Source organism: Centruroides sculpturatus, unplaced genomic scaffold (assembly GCF_000671375.1).
Source record: "Centruroides sculpturatus isolate CEXI.00-Female unplaced genomic scaffold, Cexi_2.0 scaffold1409, whole genome shotgun sequence".
NCBI classification, from domain to species: Eukaryota; Metazoa; Arthropoda; class Arachnida; order Scorpiones; family Buthidae; genus Centruroides; species Centruroides sculpturatus.
The window spans coordinates 133,948-158,726 of NW_019387705.1; the positions used below are offsets into that span (position 1 = coordinate 133,948).

The following is a 24,779-nucleotide window of genomic DNA, read 5'->3' on the forward strand; positions in this document are numbered from 1 at the left end:
GTTTTGCAAATTCATTTCCCTAATTGTAATATTTTAAACCGTTTGATTTTTGTATTACAGTTTTTTTAATTGATTGATGATTGATTCTCTCAACTAAATTTGTTGATTGTTTGATTGTATTAACTTGATTCTTTAGATATCGATAATTAAATAAATAACATTATGTTAATTTAAGCGTACAGAAACGTTGCTGCTGTTCCAGCAAAGATCTTATTTTCACTTTACCGAGTGCCTAGTAGGTAATGTGCAGTTTACCTAGATACTCTGCACATTACCTAGGTAATTTGAGAAATGGAATAATTTTCGCAGCTTTAACGGATCACCCTAGTTAATCTGCAGATTACCTAGGTAATTTGAGAAATGGAATAATTTTCGCAGCTTTAACAGATCACCCTAGTTAATCTGGAGATTAGCTAGGTAATGTACACATTAACGGCTTTCGACTTTAGCAGTAACATATATACAATTCATTGTAAAATTATTATTTTTTGAAATTAAAAGAGAGAGCAAGCCTAATACTGACTGAAAATTTCAAAAACAAATTTATTGATTTAAGAGAAGTTCTCAAAAGAAGAAAATTCCAGCACATAAAATACTAAATTTGAAGTTATTGGAACATTAAATATAAACAAAAGGAGTTGGCCACATGTGCAGAAGAGTAGTATATAATTACATTAAATAAATAACAATAAAAAGTAACGTTAAGATGAGAACAACAAAATAAAATAAATAAGATATAAAAAATATAATAAATAAAAATTAAATAAGTAGGTTCCAAAAGCAGAGAATATCAACATTATAAAACCTCAAATAATGCTTTCCTTGCAAGTAACATCCTTAGTTTACTGTGGCACCTTTCTTGGTAGCTTTATAAGTAGGATTATCTTATTTTTCTTTGTATTTCTATTTATTTTGTATTTTGTTAATAAAATTGAACACACTCAACACCAAAAGAATTCCTACTTAAAACTTGATGTATCCACTTAAATTTGTTCTGTCTGAAGACGACATTGTGAAATGTTGAAAATACTTGCATGCCTATTCTTATTTGAATTGAACTAAATTAAATTCTAGTAGCAAATTACTTAGTATTAATTGTTAAATTTAGCAGAGTTTTAGCTTGATTATTTAGGTGATCGTTTTGTGACATTTCTATATACATATCGGGCTTCACAACATTCGTTATACTTATTAACACCAAAAGACAGCATGTATTTATTAATCATATGCTACTCTTCTGTGTGAATACAGCACTTACATTTGTATTTAACGAGTTCCAATATCTTCAAATTTAGTGTTTTATGTTCTAATATCAACTTTTATATTCTTTATTCTATGTTCCATTTCAAAACTCGAAATAGCCAAAAACGTTTGTTTCACTAATAAATATTGCCTTTTTACCAAATTTATGGTGTATTGAGGTTTGTAATAGAAGAGAATTACATTGATAATTCAAAAATCAGTCTGTTTTTTAGAAATTCATTTAATATTGCTTTTACTTAGTGCTTTCAGTGTAACTCCCTAGTTTCAGAATATAAATTATCATACATAAACAATGGCAATCGTATTATTTTATAAATATTTCGCAAATTTCCTTCTAAATTAGCAGTCTTAATTAATCCTGAAGTTAAAATCTCAATATCATCATTTACATTTGATTGTTATTGCAAATGAATAAACCGACGTGTAAATTTCCCGCCAAAATTTAAACTACAAAAACAGAAAACGAATATTAATCTCTATGAATGGTAGCTTCGTTGTTAATATTCTAACATTATTTACATCCCGAATAGAGTATTTAAACTCGATTTACAGTGCATTTGGAGTTTACAATGCTTAAAATTGTAATTTACACGTATATTTTAAAATCCGGCTCCAATTTTCGTTCGTATTTTCGCGCTTCACCGTACTGTATAGTACGTCAATTTGATTACCTGAATCATAACAGCCAGTCGAAGATCGTCTTTATTAATAACTTCTTTGCAACTTTTGCAGCTAGCTCTGCCGCTTTTCGCATATTCTGCACGAAAAGGTAAATCTTCCGCCATTTCTCGGATAGAAAACGTAAACTTCACAACACTCTCAACCAGTCACATGACACAAAAACCATGCATCTACAAAACGCCATCTAGCGTGAACCATCTTTTTTGTTTTTCTTATTATTCTTGCCGTTCCCATAGGAAAGAATAAATAAATAAAAACTTTACGCCTATGTGATGGAAAATTAAAAATTGGTACATATATGCGTGTACCAATTTAATTTTCCATCACTGATAATTTGTTAATCATTTTGCTTTCTCTAATTTTTTTTTTTTTTTGCTTTGTTTAAATTTTCCTACTGTTTTGTTCGAATGTGGGAGGGTGATTAAGCCAAAGGAAGGGGAAAGCTTAGTTCACACTGAGCGCGATTCGCCAGAGAAAGCGAAAAACAGAGCGAATAACCCGTCAAACAAGTTATGTTTGACCGGTTATTGCTCTGTTTTTCGCTTTCGCTTTCGCTAGCGAATCGCGCTCAGTGTGAACTAAGCTGAAGGGTTGAGCTTCGCTGGACATCCGTTTATTTCATTAAATTTTATACAGTTTATGCATTTTATTATATTTATTTCAGAATTTCTTGTATGTTTCGTTTCTATTTATGGTATCTCTCATTCATTAAGTGATAAAGGTTTTCATGGAGGTCGAGTTTTGTTGGATGTCCGAAGGGAGGGGGTTACGGAAACTCGGACAAATTGAGACAAGAGGAAGAGAGGGAATAAAATTGTGAAGAAAAATGTGGACGTAATTTATGGATAGCCCCTAATTGATAAAATTTGCTGGCCGAATGGCCGAGGCGGTTAAGGCGGCAGTCTGCTGATCTAGGAGACCCGGAATTGAATCCAAGCGAGCAAATCCAGAAATTTTTTGAGAGGTCTATCCCGGATATGTCGAGTTCCTTTTTCCCACAACCTTAGCCTCTCTGTTGCGGGCCTGGTCAAACCTACGATGGACTTGAGAAAAGGCCTTCTTAGCTCCCACAAGATGACTCAAAAAAAGCAAAAAAGAGTTAAAATTGATCCATTTTATCTAATACTGAAAGTCTGCCGATTTAACTAACGTAAAGTGAAAAGTTGTCTCTCCTCATTGGAGTACCGGAGCAAAGTGGGTCAGAGGGCAAAGGTCACGCGGTGGCGCCCTCTGCCCTACACTAGATAGACGGTGTGGCACAGGCGCAGCACAGAACCCTCCAGAGGTGGCGTTAAAAAAAAACAAACGAGGATACTGGGGGATTTTCCCCAAACAATTCCACAAGATAAATGTCTGAAGTCAACACGGTACTGTACTAGTGTTCAAGTGTTGCCATCTTTTGAAAATTGCTGACTCGGACGGCAGGTCAGGTTTGTTCGAATAGAAGTTCCTGACGCATGCGCAATGTCATTTTATAATGCGAAGAATAACGTGCATGACGGTTCTAAATCAGTTACAGTTAGGGACTAGGGACTTGCATAAGAGTAACCTAAATTAAGAAAGAATAGGTACAGATGACTTAGCTCGGTAACACTATACTGTACATACATGGGGCCTCTTAGTTAAAATTTGCCTTGGCTATAACGCGCCATTGCTTCTTTAAATAGTCTACATAGATCGTTTAAATCAGTGATTCCAGTGGTTTGCTGTACCGTAGTGGGGGCGGAAAAATTACCTTTTAGGGGGCGACAAAATTTCACAATAAATAATAATAATATCTTGTAAAAATTTGAAACATCCTAATCTATACTTGCATCGTGCCTACGATAGTGCTATCGTCCAGACAGTCCGGAAATCGGCTTGCCGGGTGAACTAGTAACTTTTTTTTTTTTGCTTGTACGATTCATTTGCGTTCATATACACCACTAATATCCAATAGAACTATTTTAAACAGGTCGCTGCACTACCACCGAATTTTTCATTGTTCTGTGACAAAACTGAATTTTGGTCTTTTAAATTGAAATACCTAAATAAGGGGGGACCGAAATTTTCCTCCGTCCCGGGCGACTGACATCCACGGTACGCCACTGAGTGATTCTCAAACTTTCCGATTCACCGCCCATTTTGTTCCATAAAGTTATATCCAATGCCCCATAACCCATTTTCTCTTGTGTGAGAAAGGCTTGGAAATATTCTAAGGAAAACGTTTCTATGAACTTCACACTTTGTACTGTACACTGTACCCTGTTATCAACATCTGGAAACCATTAAACACAATGTTTCTTCTTACCTGTTTAACAGAGGAAAGAGAAAACTTGTCAGTGACCCCAATCTTTGCCTATGGTCACCGTTCAGTACCCTTCCCCGTGCCACTTACTTGCTTCTTTTCGCTCCCCTAGATTTACTCACCGCCACAGTGGGGCATAGAAGAACCACTGGCCTAAATGAATGAATATAGAGTGGAAAGAAATTGTTTGTTTGATTGTTTAGTTATGGCAACGCAACACTTGGGCGGTGTCCCTAGAGGGATGCCTTCCAGGAGGTCTTTTTAAGGGAAACTGGCCCCTATTTAGGCGTTACAGACGTGGAGAAAACCCGGCAAACTCCACGTGGCCAGACCGTCCGAGCAAAGCGCGAACCCACGACCGAACTCCCAGTGTTCAGCGAACGAAGACCTCTTTCCCACTGATGGGTGGAAAGAAATTAACTTCCGAGCATATGATCAAAACGGTTGTTTTTGCAACCACTAATATAAAACTAGTATGGCTGAGCTCAGTTTTGTTCACTATGGACAAACATGATTCGTAACTAATTTCAGAGAACGTATAATTAGCTTTTCGAAGGTACTGTCCGCGTGTCCGCTGTGTTTGGCATTTGTCCGCTTTTTTCGCTGATGCTTCTAATTATCAATCTTTATAAGTGTTGTTTCATTTTATATGTTGTTTTAATGATTTAATTAAAATTTTTTGATGAAGTTGGATGGTTTTTTATGTTCATTGGATGATTTGTTTCCAAATGTCTTTAAAAGCTCGAAACCTGTAAAAGTTTCGCTACAAATTATACAAAATGATACTGGTAGATGCTCACCATTAACTTTCTTATTTGGTTGTTTTATTTTATTCGTATATCCCAACGTAGGCGATCTGCCGAGGAGGAATGTCTCCCGAGAAGTCTTTTATGGGAACTGCCCCCTCCCCATTTAGGTGATACTAATGTGAAGAAAACCGGAAAACACGTGGCCTGGTGGCCAGCCCGTTGGTAAAGCATGAATGGGAAAGTTTATTCTAAATTAATGTTCTGTATTTCTCCATTTTGTATTATTTGTTTTTCCAACTAGGTTCTTTTAATGGTTGTAGTGTATGTTCTAATGTAGACCGAGGATTGTGAACGAAACCTTTCAGTAAGATCAAATATATATGCAGTAAACAAAATTTCGCTGAAAATATAGGGTGTTCGTTTATGATTTTAAATATTATCCAGTTTGTTTAATTAGTGGTATTATTTTAAATGTCAGGAATTTGCTTTATTAGAAAAAGAATCTTATTTTCTAAATTTAAACACTCACCTCCTGTTTCATTGTATAATGTACTAGCAGACCCCGCCACGCCTTGTTGTGGCTCAAAATGTATCTATTATAAATGTATAACACTTTCCCCGTGGGGGAAAATTTTTCTAAAAATTGTACATTCTCTTGACGTACCCTATTAAAACGCAATCAAAAATGCAAAAAACAGCATCTAAATAGTATCTAGTATAAATAGAAGCAGAGTTCTTTACAGGGTAAGCCTTACATAAAGAACTGTCCATCTCCCATGTTTAACGGAATAATATACAGCCTATGTCCACCCTGAAGTTCCATTCTAAATATTGGTGAAAGAATTTTTGAAATCGGATTAGTAGTTTCGGAGATTACCTGCTGCATACAAACTAACATACATACATTACCTCTTTATAATATTAGTATATAGTACTGTAACTGCCTTTCTAACACTTGCAAGTTTTCACCTGTTTCTTTTTATCTATAGGGAAAGTGATATAGTATTTATTTTTTTTTTACATCTTTCTCTACTGCAATTGAACAAACATTTAAAAATTGTGCACTGTAGCATATTTTGGTTGAATTATTTAACATAATCACTGAACAAAGACATTTTTAAATTTGCTATTAAAATACCATTAATTTCAACATGAAATGATTATTTTGTCATGCACAATACATATTTAGAGTTTATATTGCAGATTTTGATTTAAAGTTCTTTATTGAGGAAGAGCGTTAGTGAAACCTCTTCTATGTGGCTTACAGAATTGTGTTCGTTTTCAAAATCTGTTCGATCGATTTTGATTAAACTTTGCCATTTTCCATTAATTGCGATGAGGAATCCAAAAATGTAATAAAAAATGGGAGTCCATGACTTCGTTTTCGAGATATAAGGTCGTAGCACAATTTTTGTTACCTTTCTTAATCCTCACTTTCTAAGTGCTGTCGCTCATTACTAAGTGTAACGAGATCTCAACCTAGATCGTGGAATGAGTCAAAATCGACTTTTAATTCGTTCCCAACCAGATAGTTGATCTTAGTACTTACATTGTCTAATTTCCTGTTTTATTTCTGAGAAAATATTTTTTTTCATTATTTTTTCTTTTATGGAAATAAAATATTAACGAATGTAGTGTGGTTCTGAGACATTTCTGGAGCCTCAAACACAGACAAGCTGTATCTCTGAAAACATAGCTCTGTGCACTCAAAATCACTGTCGCATTGCTCTGTAGGCCTATGCCCCACAACTAGAAAATGACACTAGATCTGCTTAAATTTACCTGATTGCACCAGCACAAAGTAGAGGAAAATCAGAATCCAGTTTTTATTTTGCCCTTTGCAGTTATCACTGATGATGTTCCTGAAACATTGTTTTGTGGTAAGTATTTCAGTAGGCAACTTGCAATTTCAAAATACAGTAGAGCGTCGATTTTCCGAAAGTCAATCATCCGAAAGAAATCCAGTCTGCAAATTTAAATTTTCGCCAGTGCTGTGGCGCTTCAATCTTTGGCTATGTCTTAGGCTACTCAAATATTTTACGTTTTTGATACTAAATTAACATCTGAAGTATATTTTTTTATTGTTTTTATATTTTTCAATATATATATTTTTTGTTTGTACAAAATAAAAAAATAATTTTTAACGATACAGTAGTCTTTGTTAGAATTAACATCGAAGAAAATTCAACGCGAAGCGACACGCAACGGAGAAAAATTTCAACATCGGATACGTTGAACTATTTTTTCGTACACAAATCGGTTATCCGAAATATCAATTATACGAACAACCCCAGTCCACAATTGATTCGGAAAATCGACGCTCTACTGTAACTACATTTAGCAATACTTTAAACAGTTGTTTTTTTTATGGGTTGAATGTGTTTTACAATTATGTATTCCACAGTTGTAACCATAGTCTTGTATAAAACCAACCCTGACAGATAATTTTGGAGTTGGAAGTGCTTGATGAAAGTCAATGGTAATAACATGATACTTCTCAGATGTGATTGAGCTAATTAATTTTTGAGAAACTATTGTTAATTTGATTGCTTTCTCCTTTCAGTTTGATGTAGGTTAGCTCTTATTACTCAAAACAAACAGTTAACATTGATAAAAAAAAACATACTGATTTACTGCTGAGTCAAGTAAACTTACATCAGCCATCTATTGACAGATAGTACACACTATTATTCTGCATAACTTTGTTTATGAATCTTAATTTTCACAAAAGTGAGAGCTAATGCCTTATTGCACTAACCCCTTCATATAACAGAGCCAGGAAAGTAAAAATTAAATTGTTACATATCTATATTATAAATCATCATCAGAAACACAATAAAGATTTATACTATTACAAATTTTTAAAAATTGCTTCAAAAGATTCTGGAACATTTCAAATGCCTTGGTTTTCTAAAACAAGATGTTTTACTGCATTTTGATAGACAAATACATTGTAAATGAGTATTTAAATGAAATAATTTGAGAAAAATTAGTTTCAAATATTTTATTATTATACAAACTGGCAAATCAATTACATAAATTCACAAATACAAAACTATATATTGAAAATATGAGATTCAATATATTAATTCATAGTTAATTTTTTAAATTTACAAACACTTATTGTATCTTATGTCATATTCTGAAGTTGAATTACACAATATTTTATTATGTACAAGATGATTATTCATCATTATAAAATAATAAATATAACTTACATTATTTCAATTACATATCTACAGAATAATAGCATCTTTTTTTATATAGAGTACTTATTATATCCATTTAATTCAACAACTTTAAAATAGAAAATTTTATATATATTCAGAGTTTATCTAATGAGAAAAAAATAATTCTGAACTTTATTGTCAATTTTACAAATGTTAAAGTTCCAGTGTTAAATATGTAGCCAGAAAACTTATTTAATTTATGTTTGAATTAACTTTGAAATTAAATATAAATAAAAATTTTTTGTATTAATAATACAAAAAATATTCATTTATATTTAATGAACAAAGAAATAAAAAAAATATCCAAGAAAAATGTTAAGCAATAACAAATGATTAGGAAATATTTAAATTTTAATATGAAAAGAACTCAAAATAAAACATTTTAATTAGTAAATTTAACAATTACATTTGAATTCTTTTATTAATAAAAGCTATTTGTTCTCAGTACAACAAATCTATATAATAAAATTTTTTTAATATTTAAAATTCAAATTATATACGCTTTGTATAAACATTAAAAGTTTTTCAGGCATGAACACATTACACATCAGGTAAGGTATACAATGGACCACTATTACTTGAACTAATTATGCGCTGTCTTTCTCGAGCCATACTGACAATAACATTCTCTTGTTCATGATAACGACATAATTTACACGTAGACAAAACAGTCAAAAACACCCAGCATACCCACGAACTCCAAATTGCAAACTAAAAAAGAAAAAAAATTTTTTTTTTCTGAATTATTTTCATTAAAAATCATAATAAGTATAATACAATTATATACTGCTCAGAAATTAGAGATAATGCAATATTGACCTTACACAGATATATAAGCAATATCTTCTACAGTATTTCCTATGTTTAACAGTTAAATTAAATTTTGCACACTAACATTTTTGTTGTTTAAACATTTTTTTGAAACATAGAATAACATTCTATGCTTGGACCATTAAATCTTTATTTTTTAAAAATAGTAGAGCAATAAAAAGAAAGAATTTCTAATAGGATGTGGTCACCTCTAACTGCTAACATGCCTGTGTGACGTAGATGAAGTAAGGTTATTAAATTGTTCTTGGGGCATTGTTTTCCATTCCTTTTCTAGGATGTGTTCCAGTTCCTAAATGGAGTAACTGACAGATATAATTATGACTTCCTAGCTTCAATTGTGTTTAATGCAAACCAGTCCATGCTTTCACACCTTCCTTTTGAAGCATGTTCATAAACACATGCCTACAGAAAACAACTGTTATCATTTCATAAGAATGAACAAATTTCCAACTACTGCAGCATAAGGAATGATAAGTCTCAGAATTTCATCTCAGCATCTTATTTGTGATGTTTTACAGCCATCAGAACTTATGCATCCCCTCAACTCTTTCACCAAGAGTGTTATACCTGTATGAAGCAGAGGTATTGTAAGAATTTACACCTCTGATTAAAATTTATTGGTTGTTCAGTTTTATTCTAAACTACTCATTAGAAAAAAAAAAAAGAAAAAACTGTTTGTCATTGATTAGCATCCAGTCTCTATGGAACATAGAGATTGGAGTCCTATACTTTAATGCTTGCAGTGACAAACACTTAATAGAGGTTTTGTGTCCTTTTAGGAACTGCAACTTGTAATTGTAGATAAACAATCTTACTTATGAAGATGACTTTGAATGTCTTGTATGACTATAAACCTTCCTATGCCTGCAGCAAATGTCTGTTGCAGTTCAGTAATTTTCTATTACTTTTGACTATTGAAATAGTCAAAAGTAATAGTCAAATTGTGAAAAGTAATGATCATCTCTTGATGTAATCATTCATTGATAACTTGTCCAGTTCTATGCATTGTTGCTGTTTCTAAGGGTGCGTTTACTTCTGAGTTAGCAGTGCTAATTCTGATAACCGGATGTGACGTCATTAGCACGTGTATTCATGCTTGCTCGTCCAATTCGAAAGTGAACACATACGCTAACAAGAAATATGGCTGGAAACCGTCATATTTCTTGTTAGCGTATGTGTTCACTTTCGAATTGGACAAGCAAGCATGAATACACGTGCTAATGACATCACATCCGGTTATCAGAATTAGCACTGCTAACTCAGAAGTAAACGCACCCTAAGAAACAATGCCACAATCTGCTTATTATACTGTAGGTCAATCCAAGAATTCATGTCATGACCTGCTGTATTTGACCAGCTCTAGCCTTCTAGTCACATTCCAAATCATAAAATCTGATAAATCTTTGAGTAGACATCATTTAATTAATAATCTGTAGCAGATTTTTTTTCATTTTCAATAAAATTTGAGCAAGTTTCTGAGTGCTGAACTTAAGCTCAACTTCCTCCAATCATAATCACTTACATAAAAAGAGTAACAGTGTAAATTTGCATGTTTACTGTATTCTTTTACAATGGTAATCAATAATTTAGTAGTCAAAGCCCAAATTATACTAATAATCAAATAATAAGCCAGATTAGCCCAATTAATTAGATAAGTCATAGATCAATAGTCAACCCAGCTCTATCATTCAATCATTTAGGCCAGTGGTTCCCAATTAGTTTTTCCTATGTATCACTTCAAAAAAGAGCTCAAACTCGCGTACCCCTTTACAGCAGAAATTCATATTAATCCATACTATTATTATAAATTTGAAGGCAATTCTGTCTGTCTGTCACCTTTTCACATCTAAACCGCTGAACAGGTTTTAATAAAATTTGGCACAGAGATAGCATACATGTTGGAGATGAGCATAGGCTACATTTTACTGTGAGAAATTATCTTACTCCCATGAGAAAATTCGATATAATGCGGGTGAAGCTGTGGGTAGACAGCTAGTGATAAAATAAGTTTTTTTTACATTTTTTACATACCTTTAAAATACAATTTTAATAATAATGAAAATAATGTAAGGTTATTTAATTTTAATGTGACAAATGTGCACGATTTTCTTTGCACAACTTTGTAAAATCTGGTTGCTTTTTGGTCAGCTTCAGTCTCAAGTCATCTTCGAGTCGAAGTTGGTGACGATGTTTAGTTTTCATGTTTGTCATGGCCGAAAATCCGCTTTCACAGAAATATGTTGTGCAAAATGGTAGTAAATATTTTATTGCCACTTCGCTGACATCATAAATTCTAGCCCAATTTAGAAGCGAGATGTCGCAACTGATTATTAAACTCAGTGAAGTCTCATTATACTCTGCGAGAAGTTGCATTGTCGCACGCGAGAAATAACAGCTACAAAAATTTTCAAAATTAATTTTGCGAAAACAAATTGTGTTAATTGTACAATTTTTGTTTCTTGTGTAAGAATTTCATTTAGGTATTGTCACAAATGCATTTTTTGATGAAATTTCAAGAATATTTTTAGTTATAAATAAACGAATTTGTGCATTTGACGTCATGTTGTAAATTGCTGAAATTTTGATGGTCCACTCATTATTTTTTTGATTGCTTCATCTCATGCATTTAAATTTTAAATCAACCAATTTTAGATTGCTGTGTGTACCCCTTTATGCAATTTCGCATACTCCCAGGGGTAGGCGTACCACTAATTGGGAACCATTAATTTAGGCATTTAAAGAAAATGTATGTTAATTAATAATTTCCTGATTTTTATGTAGAATCATGCTGATATTCCATCATCATCTCATTTTTTTGAGCAGAGTATTCTAAAATGGAAAAATATAAGGATTCACTGCTATTGATAGTACAGGTAACCCCCGTATAACATGGTGCTTTTATAGCATGAGTTCACTCTAACATGGTTTGGGAATTGGGTAAAACCCTCGTACAACATGAAATGTAATAAAAATGTTCTTTTATACCTCCACGCGAGCATTCTAATTGTTTTCGTGGCTACTTTGAATGCTCTTTAAACAATAATCCATTAAATGGTTAAATTTTACAATTGGGACCCTTCTTTTGCCTCTAAAAGCTCATTTTAGAATTATATATTCCTCCATCATGATACTATTGATAGTGCGGGCGGCACCATCTTTCTTTCACCGTCATTCCTAAATGCCTACAAACAGCAACGCACTCCTGTTGCAGAGTGACTGCTATTAACAAACACACCCAAAAATTGTTACCAGTTGATGATGCTCATGCTGAGATCATCATATAGGATGAATAATCCTCTGGTAAAATATTTATTTAAATAATAAATAAGTATTTCACCTATGAAAAAAATGAATAATAAATCCGATTTAAAGAAGGATTTAACAGCATGTTTNTACCAGTTGATGATGCTCATGCTGAGATCATCATATAGGATGAATAATCCTCTGGTAAAATATTTATTTAAATAATAAATAAGTATTTCACCTATGAAAAAAATGAATAATAAATCCGATTTAAAGAAGGATTTAACAGCATGTTTTTTTAATTTTTGGAACCTAACCCCCCTTTTCGCACTAGTTCTTTGTTTCATATAACACAGATTTGCATAACATGGCAATTTTTTGTAACGTATAACATGTAACCTGTACTAAAATAAGCATAAATTTTATGAAATACAGTTGACCCCCGTATAGCACGGGTTCCTATAGTTTAGATTCCTATATCACGGTGAAAAAATTGCGACAGTATTCATACAAACATGCTAAAAAATCTCCTATAATTCGGTAAAACGTCATCGCCGACTCGTGTCGCGAAAGGATTGCACAAACTGTTGAGTTTAAACAAGCAGCGGACCTACCAAAAACCATTTATTATTTAATGTCCATAAAAATTATATTTATATTAATGATGTCTCCAAAGTTCAGCAAATTTTTTGCAAAAAAAATAATTTATCAGGAAGCACACGAGCGCCATTCGATGACAATCTCCACAATGAAAACAAGCTTAAGCAATGGTGTAGTCGGACGGTGCACACTCGGTAAGTAATCCTACAATTTTTTGTTTATAGCATAGTTTATATGGATTATTCCCAAAAAATTATATGTATTTTGGAAATGTTGAGTCGAATTAGTCTAGAATAGATTAATTTTATGGAAGAAACCTTTCAAACAGCCGTAGTCCGTAAACTGCATATGTGCCGGGCTGTGATTGGCTGGATTCCTAGAAGCTGGATTCATAAAAACAGGAACGTATCTACCGTGTTATAGGGGGTCAACTGTACACAGGAACCAATAAAAAATAAAATGCTAACTAAATCATAGAAGTGTTAATTAGCTGGGACTAAACAATTTTTGAGACTCAAATTTATCATCAGATTAAACGTACATTTTAAAAATAATAAACATAAGACAATTTTAATAAAGAATCCATCTTATGCCCTATCTGTCAAATCAAATTCTAAATTTGTTTTTAATCGTCTTAAATGTTACGTTGTTCGGAAAGTAATTTCATTTTTTTCCTTGGAAAAAAAAAACAATATTTTTATAATAAATAAATATTTTGTTGAATTATTTATCGACCATTTTGGTCAAATACTTGTTGTCATCGTTTCTGGTAGTAGAATGATTTCACATTCATAAAAGTTTTGATCGTTGCTTACAAAAAACTGATCCAAGTGATTTTTGCCATTGTCATTTCAAGTAAATATCTTACAGTTAAAAAAAATTTGTATAGACCGGAACAAGTAATAATCTGAGTGTGCTCAATTTGGCGAGTATGGTTGTGCGATAGCACGTCCCATCTAAGTTATAACAGTTTCTGAGGAGTTACCAAACTTGTGTGAAATTTGACATTATCATAGTAAAACACTACACCTGTTTTGTTGATCAATTCTGGCCGCCTATTCTGTTTGATGATATTACTCAATTTGTTTACTCGATGGCAGTACACTTTCGAATCAATTGTTAAATTGTCTGGCAAAAGCTCTAAAAAAAAAGTCCTTAAAATTCCACCAAAGAGAGCATCTCTTTTTAAAAACATGTGGAACTCATATATCAAGCTTTGAAATGAAACCAATTTGTTTCAAGTAATCATAAACAGTTCAATTTTACAAATTTAATCTTTTAGTGATTTCACATGTTATTATTTGGCAGTTTGCTTCAATCAGTACCTTTATTTTGTTTTCATTGGCTTCAACTGGCCATCCAGAACGTGGTGCATCTTCAATATTGAAATTGCCAGAACAAAATTTTGTAAACCAGTTTTGACACTGTCATTCTGTCAATACATCTTCTCCATACACGTCACACAATTCTTTTCTCTCTTGAATGGCATTCTTACCTTTTCGGTAATAAATGAGCAAAATATGCCAAAAATGCTCCTTTCGATCTTCCATATTTGATGGGACACAAAAAATAAACAATTGTACAAAATCAAACAAAATTTTTTACAAATAAGCCTTAAAATGCTAGCTGTCAGAATATATAATGATAACATGGTTTAGAATGAAAATCGTGGGAAAAATATGACTAATCCGTCTAGTGGTAAAAAAAAAAACGAAATTACTTTCCAAACAACCCAATAATTATTTACATCTATTTGCTATGAATATGTTCATTTCTGTTGATGAAGACAAAAATGTATTTTATAAGAAAACTCAGACATCTGAAAACAGCTCACAAAGTACAGTTTGCACAAAAACCTAAATAATTCAAAGCATAGGAAAGATCTACCATCATATCTAAATAATATTACTGAATCATCTTTTGATTGCAAGGAAAGTTACTAACCCTCCATACTGTCTTCATAAATGTTGTAAAGTTATCAACAATTAATTTATTATTCAACTATTAGACTTATCTAACATTTTCCCCTGTTCATCACACTGTATGAACAGATCTCAATTTGTGAAAATGACTGTTAATTTTCAAACAATGCAACATCAATATTTGGCACTAGACTATTTTGAAATGCAAACTGGTTTGTCTTAATTTGATATGTTTGTTTCAAATATTTATGAAAGTTTAGGATGTAAAAAATGCCTTTCTATGCAACTAGTTTGTGATTTCTTTGAAAGATCTTTTTACTTGTAAATTATTAGACATTGGATTTTTCCCTCAACTGCAGTAACAACTATTTCTAGAAGAATGGACAGTATTTCCTTCTTTGAACATTTATAGAATCTTCAGAATGATCTTTTCTTCTCCGTCATGCTTTTACATCCTTATACAGTCAAACCTCAGATTTCAAATGCCTCACTTTTTGAACAATTCAGTTTATGAACAAAATTTTTTGAATGCTATATTTTCTCCAGCTGTCGTATGATAACTCAAGTTGCTGAACATGCTACTCGGCAAGAGCTAGCCAGAGATTAGAGAGAGACATACGGCCAATTCCCTATACTTCCTGTATAAAAGAAAGTTGGCAGACCAACCAATCAATCTACTGACTCAGAAGTTATAGGTGCCATGATCACCTCATGTCATTAGATGTCGTGACACAGACTATCGATGATGATGTTATTCAAATTAGATTTCATTCCACATATTGGTAAGATATTATTTCCATTTATCGGCATGTGTCGCAATTGAATTTAAATCAAATTAATTAATAAAAACTGTGTTAATTGACATTTGCATAATATAAATGATACCCAAGAATTTATTTTTAAAGGTGCTTAACTCAAACTAAATAACAAAAATTTAATAATATAATATTAATATTTATTAATACTAGGTGGCCAGTTAATTAAAACTAAAAATAATTAAAACTCTGGTTTTTACACTGAAAGTGAAACTAAAATTTAAAATAAAATAAAAATTAATTATTAAAATTAAATCAATTGAAACAACATTTTGGAAAAAGTATGGATAAAATACTTGTCTGTCTTGATTGATTGATTTGGTTATACTGTATTTCATCCAGGCAGAGTTGAATCTCTGTTTATATTTATATATATATAACAAGCAAAATGTTATATACAGTACATATATATATAATACAGTATATATATATGTATATACTGTATTATATGTATATGTATATGTATATATATGTATATCCATTATACTGTATATATATATATATACAGTATAATGGATATAGATAATATTATATTGCATTTGTAGGCATTTTTATGCATGAAATACAGCTAAAAATAAAAAAGACTGCTTTGAGGATTGGGAACATATTAATCTATATTATAATTGTTTTTTTATGGGAAAATGTTTCAATTTTCAAACAACTTTCTGAAACAATTTCAGTTCAAAAACTGAGGTTTGACTGTACTCTATTTTGTTATAAAAAATACACACTAGGGAAAAAAAATTTCCAACTTTTCTTTTTATCTAAAAAATTCCAGATAGTTTTTACTCTAATTCAGTAAAACTTATTCATATTATGTATTTAAATCATAAATTACCTGAACTGTTCCCATTTGTATATAAAAGCCAGCTGTTCTGATATCATCATCTTTGTCGATATCCATTATAGATGCATTATCACAGCTTTAAAAAGAAAAGATTACTTTCTGTTAATTACACAATCATTAAAACATTCATCTGGAAGCAAAGATCAAATAGAGGCATAAATAGCACATTTCTACGGCAAGAAGTTATGGGTTTAAATCCCACTCTAAATTGATCTTTTCTTCCAGAACATTTTAAATTATTAAATTTAATTCTAAAATTAATGAAATCATTAATATTAGTATAAGATGACCTAATTATCTACTTTAATTCTATGTTACAGAGGGTAGGCTGTAAAAGAACAACTGTCTCTTATTTTCATTAAAAAATTTTACCATCCAACAGAATCTCAAAAAAAGGCTGATAAATTCTATTTCAATTTTGAGTTGGAAGTGCTGTCGTCTTATAAATATTTAGGTATTTATTTTACTCTGTGCAGGTCTCATTTTCATTTAGACGAAGTAATTATGAAATTTAAAAACTTAAACTTGCTAATTTAATAAAGCTTATGATCAGAATGAAGCAATCTTCTTGTTAAGTCATATTTTTGACTGTTCGATTTCTTGATACGATCGAGTTTGGGTTTTGTTTCCTATTTGGGGTTCATATCTTGTTGACAGACTGGAGAAAACTCCACAGAGATTCATTAGATCAATTTTTCATCTTACTTGTTCAGTGCCTGGACCTGCTTTGAGATCTGAATTGGATAGGCTGCTATTGGCTAAAAGTTTAACTATGGCTTTTTTTTTTTTTTTTTTTTTGTTACAGGTTCAAGATTCTAGAGCTGTCAGATTCTGATCACAGGAAATTGGTTTATAACAAATTAAAATTAGTAAGCACTAATTCTTCGCTCATAACTTGGGTTTCCTCAGTGGCATGTTTATTATCTACTTTGGAATTTCATCTATTTTTTGTACTCACTTTCATGATAAAAAGTTTTTGTTGAACTTCAACAGTCTTTGAGAGAGAAATATTGAGCTCAAGATAGTCTTTATATAGAGCAGAAGTATAGTTTGTTGGAAAATTCTTTAGCTTTTCTATGGACACCTCAAAGTTACTTGTTATTAAATTTAAACTATGAGATTAAATCTTTGATAATACAACTGTGGTTTAACAAATATACTGTGTTTTTAAATGTATGTATAATTAACATAACATCTTTTCTAATTGTTCCTTTTGTAATCTTTATTTTGAAAATGTTAAAAATTATTTGTATTTTGTGAATATACTGAACATTTAAAAAATAATTTTTCATTTAATTATTATCATATAAAGAATTAATACTGAAATCAGTTCAATTCTGTAACATTATTTAAACTATATAAATATTTTTGTTATTTAGTAAATATATTAAAATAGTTTTTTAAATTCAACACACATAATTGTACCTGGATAATGTTAATTATCATATTGTATGTAATAATGTTAAAGTTTTTGTACCCCTCCTTTGTAAAGGCAAAAAGCCTTATCAAAAAAATGGTTGGTTGATTGATTATTTCAAGTTACTTTGTTTTCCATGATAAAAGTCTAAAGTCTAGCCTAATTATATCCCAAAAGAAATACAGCTTAGCATAAATTATACTTATTAGGTTAAAATATTTTTAAAGTTAAAAATTAATCAATGGAACCAGCTATTTCATAAAATTAAAAAAAAAAATCATAAAACACTTACAAGAATTAACTTCTCATTCAATGTCGATTTTTAGAGATTGAGCGTTTAAGTTACACTACATGGCAGTCAAAAGAAACAGATTTTATTCTTATATTGGTTTGTTCAGAAAATAATTTTGTTTTTTTTACCACTAGACGGTTAGTCGTATTTTTCCCGTGATTTTCATTCTAAACCGTATTATCATTATATATTCTGACAGCTAGCATTTTAAGGCTTATTTGTAAAAAATTTTGTTTGATTTTGTACAATTGTTTATTTTTTGTGTCCCATCAAATATGGAAGATCGAAAGGAGCATTTTTGGCATATTTTGCTCATTTATTACCGAAAAGGTAAGAATGCCATTCAAGAGAGAAAAGAATTGTGTGACGTGTATGGAGAAGATGTATTGACAGAATGACAGTGTCAAAACTGGTTTACAAAATTTTGTTCTGGCAATTTCAATATTGAAGATGCACCACGTTCTGGATGGCCAGTTGAAGCCAATGAAAACAAAATAAAGGTACTGATTGAAGCAAACTGCCAAATAATAACATGTGAAATCACTAAAAGATTAAATTTGTAAAATTGAACTGTTTATGATTACTTGAAACAAATTGGTTTCATTTCAAAGCTTGATATATGAGTTCCACATGTTTTTAAAAAGAGATGCTCTCTTTGGTGGAATTTTAAGGACTTTTTTTTTAGAGCTTTTGCCAGACAATTTAACAATTGATTCGAAAGTGTACTGCCATCGAGTAAACAAATTGAGTAATATCATCAAACAGAATAGGCGGCCAGAATTGATCAACAAAACAGGTGTAGTGTTTTACTATGATAATGTCAAATTTCACACAAGTTTGGTAACTCCTCAGAAACTGTTATAACTTAGATGGGACGTGCTATCGCACAACCATACTCGCCAAATTGAGCACACTCAGATTATTACTTGTTCCGGTCTATACAAATTTTTTTTAACTGTAAGATATTTACTTGAAATGACAATGGCAAAAATCACTTGGATCAGTTTTTTGTAAGCAACGATCAAAACTTTTATGAATGTGAAATCATTCTACTACCAGAAACGATGACAACAAGTATTTGACCAAAATGGTCGATAAATAATTCAACAAAATATTTATTTATTATAAAAATATTGTTTTTTTTTTCCAAGGAAAAAAGTGAAATTACTTTCTGAACAACCCAATACTTTTAAAAAAATATCTCCAAATGCATTTTGCCTAGATTACTTAGTCTAGGCCTCTTCAGTGGGAGTACAGGATGGTGTAACAGGGAAACAACATGACATAGTACAAAACCAATTATTCAAATCATGCACATTATCCATAGAACAATTCAATTACGTGCAGTTCTATTGTGTTCAATATAATCCTATCCCAACATGCATCAACTACCATACTATTATTTAAATTAATATTATTTTTATATATTATTATTGCATAATGTTCTTTAATTCTCAATTTTACAATGTTATTTTCTTTATACAGTATTTTAATGTTATTTTATCTATTACACATATTTTCTTCAGTGCTGATACCATAATGAATTTTTGTCTATAAGCCACCAAGTGTTCTGCCAATCTTTTTTCTAATGGATGCTTTGTCTCTCTGATGTAGCAATTTTGGTTGACTTGCATGTTGGGATAAAATCTAGGCAAAATGCATTTGGAGGTATTTTTTTAAGAGTATAAGAATAAAATCTGTTTCTTTTGACTGCTGTATAGTGTAACTTAAATGCTCAATCTCTAAAAATCAGCATTGAATGAGAAGTTAATTCTTGTAAATGTTTTAAGATTATTTAAAAATATATATATAAATTAAAACTTCTTCCAAAACTTCAGACTATGAGGCGTTAAATATAATTAAAATATTTTATTCTTGGAACTTTCCAAATTGGTGATACAACAACATCACATAGCGCTTTGGAATCGGGTGGAAATACTCAAACGCTGTGATGAAGGGAGCTTGGTATATATTTGGGAGGCCATCCTCACAAAACTGCTCTCCCCGTGCAACTCCCCCACCCTCGACTTACCGGACGTCTGGATTAATATATACAGGCAGTTAAAAAATCAACAATAATTTTACATTCTTTTCCCGCACCTCCTACATGACTCAAAGCGCATACGTGTCGGCCTCACTATGTGCGTCTTTTTACGTGTTTTATGTATTTTAAATTATGTCCCATGCTTTAGTCTTTAATATTTAAATATTAATGTAAACTAGCACTTATGGATCTATTCTGTTCGGTTTCTATGCNTATTGTGTTCAATATAATCCTATCCCAACATGCATCAACTACCATACTATTATTTAAATTAATATTATTTTTATATATTATTATTGCATAATGTTCTTTAATTCTCAATTTTACAATGTTATTTTCTTTATACAGTATTTTAATGTTATTTTATCTATTACACATATTTTCTTCAGTGCTGATACCATAATGAATTTTTGTCTATAAGCCACCAAGTGTTCTGCCAATCTTTTTTCTAATGGATGCTTTGTCTCTCTGATGTAGCAATTTTGGTTGACTTGCATGTTGGGATAAAATCTAGGCAAAATGCATTTGGAGGTATTTTTTTAAGAGTATAAGAATAAAATCTGTTTCTTTTGACTGCTGTATAGTGTAACTTAAATGCTCAATCTCTAAAAATCAGCATTGAATGAGAAGTTAATTCTTGTAAATGTTTTAAGATTATTTAAAAATATATATATATATATATATATATTTGTGTGTGTTTAAATTTGTATGTATAAAAAATTGAAGTCAATTATGGCTTTATTACTTAATAAACAACTAATTAATGATACATCTAATGAGTAAGTAGACTATCATTGTGAAATTTATCAGCTAGTAAGAATATATTCAAGTAAATTATCCAAATACATTCATTTATTCAGAGTAAATACATAATAATAGTTAATTTGTATTGCTGGTTCAGCAATACAAATTAACTATTATTATGTTAAATTAGCTATGAATAGCTAACACCAATAATATAAACATTTCAAATATTTTTACTTTCAATTATTTATAGTGCCTTAAGAAATACAGAATTAAAAAAAATACAATTTCATAACTAAAATTTAAAGAATAAATAAAGTGCATATCAAAATTAAATAACAATCTATGATCAACTATTTTATAACAGTACAGTTATAAATTCAAATATCATTAAAACTATGAAATTGGCAATTTTGTTCATATCATAGGGATTTATCCATATACGTTCAGGAAATTTCCAAAATGCACACATTCTATAAATATAGACTGCATGATACTCTCTTTTTAAGTTTTAAAATATAATATAAGCAAGCTTTGAACTTTCAATATATGAACTGGGTTCAGTTTATTGAATAATTCAATTTAATCAGATTTGATTGTTTGATTTAGATTATTACACTTATCAATCTAAATAATGTTTATATAACTAATAGTTATTTTGGTAGAAATTAATATATTTTTATATTCATTCTATTTATTGCAGTAATACTTACGATGCAAATCTCTCAGTAACTCCATCACACCATTTCTTAAAACCACCAGTAACAATAATAGCAGCAATAAGTGATAAAGCTGTTAAAAGAAGGTTATCAACAGTATCCAAAAATGCTGAAAGAAAAGAGCTGTAAAAATAAAAAATTAATTTGTTAAACAGAGCACAATATAAATAAAATTATATATTTAAAGAAAATTTTTATTAATTTTGACTATTTTCAAGCAGATATTCTAGTTTACTTCAACCAATATATGACCCTGTCATAATTATGCAAGTGAATTTTTTTCTATTAATAAACATGCATTGTGTGTCATTCTGAACACCAATATTAACACTTTCTAGTTTATGGACAAGTCTCAATCATTCACATTTTTACATGTTATTCTATGTAGCTAGACAGCTTAGACTTGTCTATAGTCAATGTAGGAAATATGTTTAATAAAAAGTTAGAAATCACTCTCAGCTGGAAAATAGCAAATGCTCCAACACCTTATTTGCTGAGAAAAACTAATTTTTCATGAATGTTTTAAACCTGTTCTACAAGTCATTCTCAAGTGCAGTATACAAGCTAATCTTTGTAAATCAAACATTCTCAAAACAAATTTTTCAAATGTTGGAACAAATTTAAATACAAATCTTGGAACATATTACAAATTTAAGTAACATACCACCAAATATAATACAACATACAAAAAAAAATGTCTGAATGCTAGAGATGCTAAAGGCTTACCAATGGCTTGAAAGTATATTGTGGAAAAGAAAATAATAATATGATAATTCATAACTTAACTTTTTAAGGTTCTTACAACCAAGAATGAACTTTGTTTTTCATTTTTGTTATTTGGTCACTTATTTTTCAATATTTATTCATTTAGTTACAACGTATCAAACTACTCATTTATCAAAGTATCCTTCGACAGATAATGTACAAAAATTTTTTTATGTATCCTATTCTCCAAAAAATGTATTAAGCAGATGTTATTACTATGAGCCTGCATTATAGACTAAAAAAGGGCATCTTAAAAACAAAAAAGAGGATCAAATGGGGACCATCTATAGCAATTTTTATTTTTTCAAATTTTTTTTTCTTTCATTCTTGATTTCTGTCAAGCACGACCTTCCAACTCATAAACTTTCAAGCATGAAATCAATGTTTTCCTAGAAATTCGGATCTTTTTCAGCTTCTTTAATAGTTCATTTACAGGCTTTAGTCAATGTCTTTTCTATTCCGGTCTTAATGACCTTATTAAATATATATATATATATATATATATATATATTTTTTTCCTACTTTATTCTAAACTTATTTTTATTTTACATCGAATTTTTCTAATTCTTAGTCCTAACGATAATAAAAAGCATATAATAATACCAAAAATAGATGGATTAAAGCGAGAAATCTGATTATCGACTCTTAGAGATTGCTCACGTATTGTGCTTCTCATGCAAATCCTATCTGCTGCATTGTTATGGACTTTTCCTTAATATGAAAAAAGAGAAGAGAAAATAATATACCATTCTATCAGCGATAAGAGCCACAAAGTTCATTAATATTTATTAAATTATATATATAGAAAAAAAATTAATTCAAATTTAATTAAAAAGAAAAATTCCTTTNTTGGATTTATTCAAATAATAGTCACAACTATTATCAAAAACAGCAAAGTTTCTATAGAATATTATTCGAGTGTGATTATCACTTTACACTATCAAAAATGCATAAAGTGTACTAATAAAAACTACAAAGCATACCTTGTTTCCTCAATTAAATCCTGGGAGTTTATTTTTAAAACATATATCCTCTGGGAACCCCAAAAGATGGTTTTATTACCTTGCAACAGGAGATGAGTGGATAAAAATTGAAAGAAATACCTTAATTACACATTTTCCAAACTGTCAAAACCATTTATTGACTGTATGGTTAACAGCTATGAAAGCAATTTCTGTTTTCATAGTTAATCTAATTCAGTATCTTCCAATTTGGTTATTACATTGTCATTCAAGTCTGCTTCAATGTGATTGCAGAAATCAAGATTCTGACTGCCATCTTCTGGTACAAATTCATCATATCTTTCCAATTCAAGTCAATTCTTAATTACCCTACAGTTGATAAATTCTTAACTAATGAGCCTGATCATGACTCAAATATATAAAATTTTAAATAATATCAAATGTTGAGCAAGGGCAAGGACTTGCCCTTGCTCAACATTTGACACTATTTATAGTTCTATTTCAGAAAAATTTTCCTCTAATCTTGGAATAGAAAGTGCTGTCTGACTCCAAGACACTTTAAAGAGGTAGAATTTTAGTTAAACTCCTTACCTGCACTCTAAATTACATTTCCTATACACACTACAGTAATACCCCGACTTACACGAACCTGGAGTTACGCGATTTTCAAATCTCGCTGATTCGTCATTTGTTTGAGCGCCACGCAACCATTGATTACTCACTCCCCCCACACTATCGTTCAGCTTACATGTTCGGATGTGTCGCGCGGAATCCACATATAGCTACAATTTATTTTGTGTTATTTATTTCTGTGTTTGTTATATCTACGGAGACTCGCGAGACTCTACTATGTCATCCAAACGAAGTAGAACTAATTCTTCTGCATCAAACAAGAAAACAAAAACTTTATCTTTGGAATGTAAAGTTAACATTGGGTATGTTCGTAAAGTTGAACGAGTTAAGCGAGAATGAAGTCGTCGTTATTCCTATTTTGTTAGACTTTTCGAACAATTCGTTACTAACGTGTTTAACTCGTTTGACTTTACGAACGTACCCATTATTAAAGACTTTGATACAAAAATGAAAATTTGTGAATTGGCAAAGAAGTTTAATGTACCGGAATTGTCGGTCAGAATAATTATAAAAGGCAAAGAAAAAATTCTCGAAGCTGTGAAAAATGCTCAATCTTTAAATTCAAGCATCATTCGTAAATGTCACAGTATTATCGCTGAGATGGAAACAATGTTAAAATTATGGCGTAATAATCAAGTAAATGTGAAAAATTGTAAAATAATATAGGCCTAATTTGTTATACATATGTATTATCTAAGATTTTATTAAACATTTTTTTCTAAATTATTGTTTTCT

The 24,779-nt window shown here is 30.7% G+C and overlaps 1 protein-coding gene across 1 annotated transcript in view; it reads right to left on the reverse strand.

Moving 5' to 3' along the window:
* Window positions 1-7,988: 7,988 nt before the first annotated feature.
* Window positions 7,989-24,779, reverse strand: part of LOC111616589 (transmembrane protein 179-like) — a 31,048-nt gene continuing 14,257 nt past the window's right edge. The window contains exons 3-5 of the mRNA XM_023357985.1: window positions 21,679-21,807; window positions 16,460-16,544; window positions 7,989-8,921 (exon numbers count right to left, since the gene is read on the reverse strand). Coding sequence (XP_023213753.1) covers window positions 8,751-8,921; window positions 16,460-16,544; window positions 21,679-21,807 — 385 coding nt within the window. The 3' untranslated portion in view covers window positions 7,989-8,750. The remainder of the gene's footprint in view (window positions 8,922-16,459; window positions 16,545-21,678; window positions 21,808-24,779) is intronic.